The following is a 5,863-nucleotide window of genomic DNA, read 5'->3' on the forward strand; positions in this document are numbered from 1 at the left end:
TGTCCGGTAGTGTCTGGTACTGTCCTGTAGTGTCTGGTAGTGTCTGGTAGTGTCTGGTAGTGTCCGGTAGTGTCTGGTACTGTCCTGTAGTGTCTGGTAGTGTCCGGTAGTGTCCGGTAGTGTCTGGTACTGTCCTGTAGTGTCTGGTAGTGTCTGGTAGTGTCCGGTAGTGTCTGGTAGTGTCCGGTAGTGTCCGGTAGTGTCTGGTACTGTCCTGTAGTGTCTGGTAGTGTCCGGTAGTGTCTAGTAGTGTCTTAGCTTTATATCTGTGGTTGTCTCAGAAATGTCTGTGTTTATAAGTACACCCACACACACACACACATAAACATACCCCCCCCCCCCAACACACACACACACACACACACACACACATACGCATACACACCCACACGCATAACACACACACACACACACACACACACACACACACACACACACACACACACACACACACACACACACACACACACACACACACACACACACACACACACACACACACACACACACATGAACCCCTCACCCTGTCCCTGTGTTTTCAGTCTGTTCTTCAGGGTTCTATGGGCAGCGCTGCAGCCAGTCCTGTCCTCAGTGTATCCATAGCGACGGTCCCTGTCACCACATCACAGGACACTGTGAGTGTCTGTCAGGATTCTGTGGCTCTCTGTGTAACCAAGGTGAGTTTCTCTAGTCTCTCTGCTCGCTCTGCTTCAAACCACTTTCCATCAGGCGTTGTTCTTTCTGCTCAAACCTCTTACAGTCTCTGCTCTCTCTGTCTCTAGGCCTGATGTGACTGTTTGGAGAGGGGACATAGGTCTCTGTTTTCACTCTGTCTCAACCCCCTTACAGTCTCTGCTCTCTCTGTCTCTAGGCCTGATGTGACTGTTTGGAGAGGGGACATAGGTCTCTGTTATCACTCTGTCTCAAACCCCTTACAGTCTCTGCTCTCTCTGTCTCTAGGCCTGATGTGACTGTTTGGAGAGGGGATATAGGTCTCTGTTTTCACTCTGTCTCAAACCTCTTACAGTCTCTGCTCTCTCTGTCTCTAGGCCTGATGTGACTGTTTGGAGAGGGGACATAGGTCTCTGTTTTCACTCTGTCTCAAACCTCTTACAGTCTCTGCTCTCTCTGTCTCTAGGCCTGATGTGACTGTTTGGAGAGGGGACATAGTTCTCTGTTATCACTCTGTCTCAAACCCCTTACAGTCTCTGCTCTCTCTGTCTCTAGGCCTGATGTGACTGTTTGGAGAGGGGACATAGGTCTCTGTTATCACTCTGTCTCAAACCTCTTACAGTCTCTGCTCTCTCTGTCTCTAGGCCTGATGTGACTGTTTGGAGAGGGGACATAGGTCTCTGTTTTCACTCTGTCTCAAACCCCTTACAGTCTCTGCTCTCTCTGTCTCTAGGCCTGATGTGACTGTTTGGAGAGGGGACATAGGTCTCTGTTTTCACTCTGTCTCAAACCTCTTACAGTCTCTGCTCTCTCTGTCTCTAGGCCTGATGTGACTGTTTGGAGAGGGGACATAGGTCTCTGTTTTCACTCTGTCTCAAACCTCTTACAGTCTCTGCTCTCTCTGTCTCTAGGCCTGATGTGACTGTTTGGAGAGGGGACATAGGTCTCTGTTTTCACTCTGTCTCAAACCTCTTACAGTCTCTGCTCTCTCTGTCTCTAGGCCTGATGTGACTGTTTGGAGAGGGGACATAGGTCTCTGTTTTCACTCTGTCTCAAACCTCTTACAGTCTCTGCTCTCTCTGTCTCTAGGCCTGATGTGACTGTTTGGAGAGGGGACATAGGTCTCTGTTATCACTCTGTCTCAAACCTCTTACAGTCTCTGCTCTCTCTGTCTCTAGGCCTGATGTGACTGTTTGGAGAGGGGACATAGGTCTCTGTTTTCACTCTGTCTCAAACCCCTTACAGTCTCTGCTCTCTCTGTCTCTAGGCCTGATGTGACTGTTTGGAGAGGGGACATAGGTCTCTGTTTTCACTCTGTCTCAAACCTCTTACAGTCTCTGCTCTCTCTGTCTCTAGGCCTGATGTGACTGTTTGGAGAGGTGACATAGGTCTCTGTTATCACTCTGTCTCAAACCTCTTTCCACTAGGCTGGATGCCAGACAGTTTGTACTTTAGCCAACTCATTTGTCTTACCTACAACATTAATTTGTAATTTTTGTACATTCAATAGATATATCAACACAACTTTACATGTTTAAATAGTGTTCTGAAATAGATTCAGTCATAAACCCGAAGGTCTCCTCCACGTCACAAGACAAAGAGCTAATGCTGGTCTTCAAGTCTCAGCCAAGGTTATTCATCTGGAGTGTGTGGCTTAATCACAGAACCATCTGGTAGGACATAGATCTATCAGGACATAGATCTGTTAGGACATAGATATGTTACTGTTATGACATAGATCTGTTAGGACATAGATATGTTACTGTTAGGACATATATCTATCAGGACATAAATCTGGTAAGCCATAGATCTGTTAATATGACAGATCCGGTAATATGACATAGATCTATTAGGACGTATATTTGTTACTGTTAGGACATAGATCTGTTAATATGACATACATCTGTTAAAATGACATAGGTCTGTTAATAGGATATAGATATGTTAATAGGATATAGATATGTTAATATGACATATATCTGTTAAAATGACATAGGTCTGTTAATAGGATATAGATATGTTAATAGGATATAGATATGTTAATATGACATATATCTGTTAATATGACATAGATCTGTTAAAATTACATAGATCTGTTAAAATGACATAGATCTGTTAATACGACATATATCTGTTAATATGACATAGATCTATCAATATGAAATAAATCTGTTCTGACATAGATCTGTTGAGACATAGATCTGTTTATAGGACATAGATATGTTAATAGGACATAGATCTGTTAATATGACATAGATCTGTTAAAATTACATAGAGCTGTTGAGACATAGATATGTAATAACATAGATTTGTTATGACCGTTCCTCTCCTCTGTCTTGTCCACAGTGCTATAAAGACTATAGAGTGGTGAGGAGGAGGAGCTCTAAGGATCCTTTGTGTCCGGAAGTAATTTAGACATTCATTGTTGTCATTGCGATCTGTAGTCATTATGATCTGTAGTCATTGTGATCTGTAGTCATTGTGATCTGTAGTCATTATGATCTGTAGTCATTACAATCTGTAGTCATTGTGATCTGTAGTCATTGTGATCTGTAGTCATTGTGATCTATAGTCATTGTGATCTGTAGTCATTATGATCTGTAGTCATTGCGATCTGTAGCCATTATGATCTGTAGTCATTACGATATGTAGTCATTGCGATCTGTAGTCATTGCGATCTGTAGTCATTGTGATTTGTAGTCATTATGATCTGTAGTCATTGTGATCTGTAGTCATTGTGATCTGTAGTCATTGTGATATGTATTCATTGTGATCTGTAGTCATTGTGATCTGTAGTCATTGTGATCTGTAGTCATTACGATCTGTAGTCATTGTGATCTGTAGTCATCGTGATCTGTAGTCATTGTGATCTGTAGTCATCGTGATCTGTAGTCATCGTGATCTGTAGTCTTTCTGATCTGTAGTCATGGTGATCTGTAGTCATTGTGATATGTAGTCATTACGATCTGTAGCCATTATTATCTGTAGTCATTACGATCTGTAGTCATTACGATCTGTAGTCATTGTGATCTGTAGTCATTAAGATCTGTAGTCATTGTGATTTGTAGTCATTGCGATCTGTAGAGTTGCTATTTTCTCAAGTTTTCTCGTGTCAGATAACTCGTGACTCCTGGATTTGTAGTTATGTTAATAAAGTCTGATCTAATCAACAAATACGATAGTCAGTTTAAAAAAGGTGAAGGGTACAAGACTGTGTACATATCTGGCTGTGTTGGCAGAATCACTACATGTCCCATCAAACCAAGAGGAGAGCGGCTGCCCGTTGTCACAGTTACAAGCTGAACCAGTCAGAAACGTCCAGCTGACCCTACGCTAATGGCGCCGCTGAATCTCAAAACTGAACTTGGACAATGATGTCCTTCGCCGCCGTCGTGTTACGACAGATACCTCGAACCCGTCATGACTATTCTACAAAACAATTAAACGATACATCATTTTAAAGTTTTTTCCCATCAAATTTCTTAGTTATATGATTGTAGTTTTTTACTTTTGAAGTTGAGGGTGCAGTATTTAGGACGTTTGGCAATGAGGACAAAAACTAGCATAGTTCAGCTAGCCACCTAGTTTAGCGAGGGAAAACCGGGGAAAACGAGCTCAGGCCCACTAGGCTAATTCAGGAGACAGATTGTAGTTTTTATGCCCTGATATCAGGAGCTGGTGGTGAAAAGTTTGATTAAACAATTCAGAGACTTAAACGAATAAATCAGATTACTTATATTTAAGGAGAGCGAATCGATACAATCCCAAAATCAGCTGTAACTGTCAATAGTAAAACTAAGCTTAAAATTATGTTTGAGTGAACCCTGAATCCAGAAACTGAATGGTGAAGTCGCTTCCGTACACGGTAGACTCCTCCTCCTCACCACGGTAGACTCCTCCTCCTCACCACGGTAGACTCCTCCTCCTCACCGCTCTATAAAGTCTCATCCAGATTTGAAATACATATTACTTTTTCTAATAATAAAATTAGAAATGAATTAGAAAGAGGCAATGGGCAGATATAGAATTCACTTTCATGCCCTTCCCAGCCATAGAGATTAAATGACTAGAGGGGTTATGTCATCACCCTTCCCAGCGCTGTCTCATAAATATAAGGACTACTATGTTAAAATAGGGCTTTTATAAATGGTGCTCGTTTGTCAAGAAGACCTTAATTAACGGCTAGTTCAAATGTTTAGCTTTTTAGGTCTACGTCGGTGGTCTCTCGTCCGATACAAGACCTTTTGAGACGTTCTAATCTTTCTGTTGAAGCATGAAAGTTTGAAATTAATTGTGGGTTTAAATCTAATGACCACATGCAGATACAAGATCATGATTGAGGGGCTTGAAATAGCTCTTCAGAGGAAGATAGTAGCTAAACCCATTGAAATAGAACTAGTGAAGAGCCCTTCAGAGGAAGATAGTAGCTAAACCCATTGAAATAGAACTAGTGAAGAGCCCTTCAGAGGAAGATAGCAGTTAAACCCATTGAAATAGAACTAGTGACGAGCCCTTCAGAGGAAGATAGCAGCTAAACCCATTGAAATGGAACTAGTGAAGAGCCCTTCAGAGGAAGATAGCAGCTAAACCCATTGAAATAGAACTAGTGAAGAGCCCTTCAGAGGAAGATAGCAGCTAAACCCATTGAAATGGAACTAGTGAAGAGCTCTTCAGAGGAAGATAGCAGTTAAACCCATTGAAATAGAACTAGTGAAGAGCCCGTCAGAAGTAGATAGCAGCTAAACCCATTGAAATAGAACTAGTGAAGAGCCCTTCAGAGGAAGATAGCAGCTAAACCCATTGAAATAGAAGTAATGAAGAGCCCTTCAGAGGAAGATAGCAGCTAAACCCATTGAAATAGAACTAGTGAAGAGCCCTTCAGAGGAAGATAGTAGCTAAACCCATTGAAATAGAACTAGTGAAGAGCCCTTCAGAGGAAGATAGTAGCTAAACCCATTGAAATTGAACTAGTGAAGAGCCCTTCAGAGGAAGGTAGCAGCTAAACCCATTGAAATAGAAGTAATGAAGAGCCCTTCAGAGGAAGATAGCAGCTAAACCCATTGAAATAGAACTAGTGAAGAGCCCTTCAGAGGAAGATAGCAGCTAAACCCATTGAAATAGAAGTAATGAAGAGCCCTTCAGAGGAGGATAGCAGCTAAACCCATTGAAATAGAAGTAATGAAGAGCCCTT

The 5,863-nt window shown here is 41.9% G+C and overlaps 1 protein-coding gene across 1 annotated transcript in view; it reads left to right on the plus strand.

Annotated features, from left to right (window-relative positions):
• Positions 1-542: 542 nt before the first annotated feature.
• LOC120035433 (multiple epidermal growth factor-like domains protein 11) overlaps positions 543-5,863 on the plus strand; it is a gene marked incomplete at its 5' end in the record, with an annotated part of 30,883 nt that continues 25,562 nt past the window's right edge. The window contains one exon of the mRNA XM_038982178.1: positions 543-677. Coding sequence (XP_038838106.1) covers positions 543-677 — 135 coding nt within the window. The remainder of the gene's footprint in view (positions 678-5,863) is intronic.

This window comes from Salvelinus namaycush, unplaced genomic scaffold, assembly GCF_016432855.1.
Source record: "Salvelinus namaycush isolate Seneca unplaced genomic scaffold, SaNama_1.0 Scaffold1059, whole genome shotgun sequence".
NCBI classification, from domain to species: domain Eukaryota; kingdom Metazoa; phylum Chordata; class Actinopteri; order Salmoniformes; family Salmonidae; genus Salvelinus; species Salvelinus namaycush.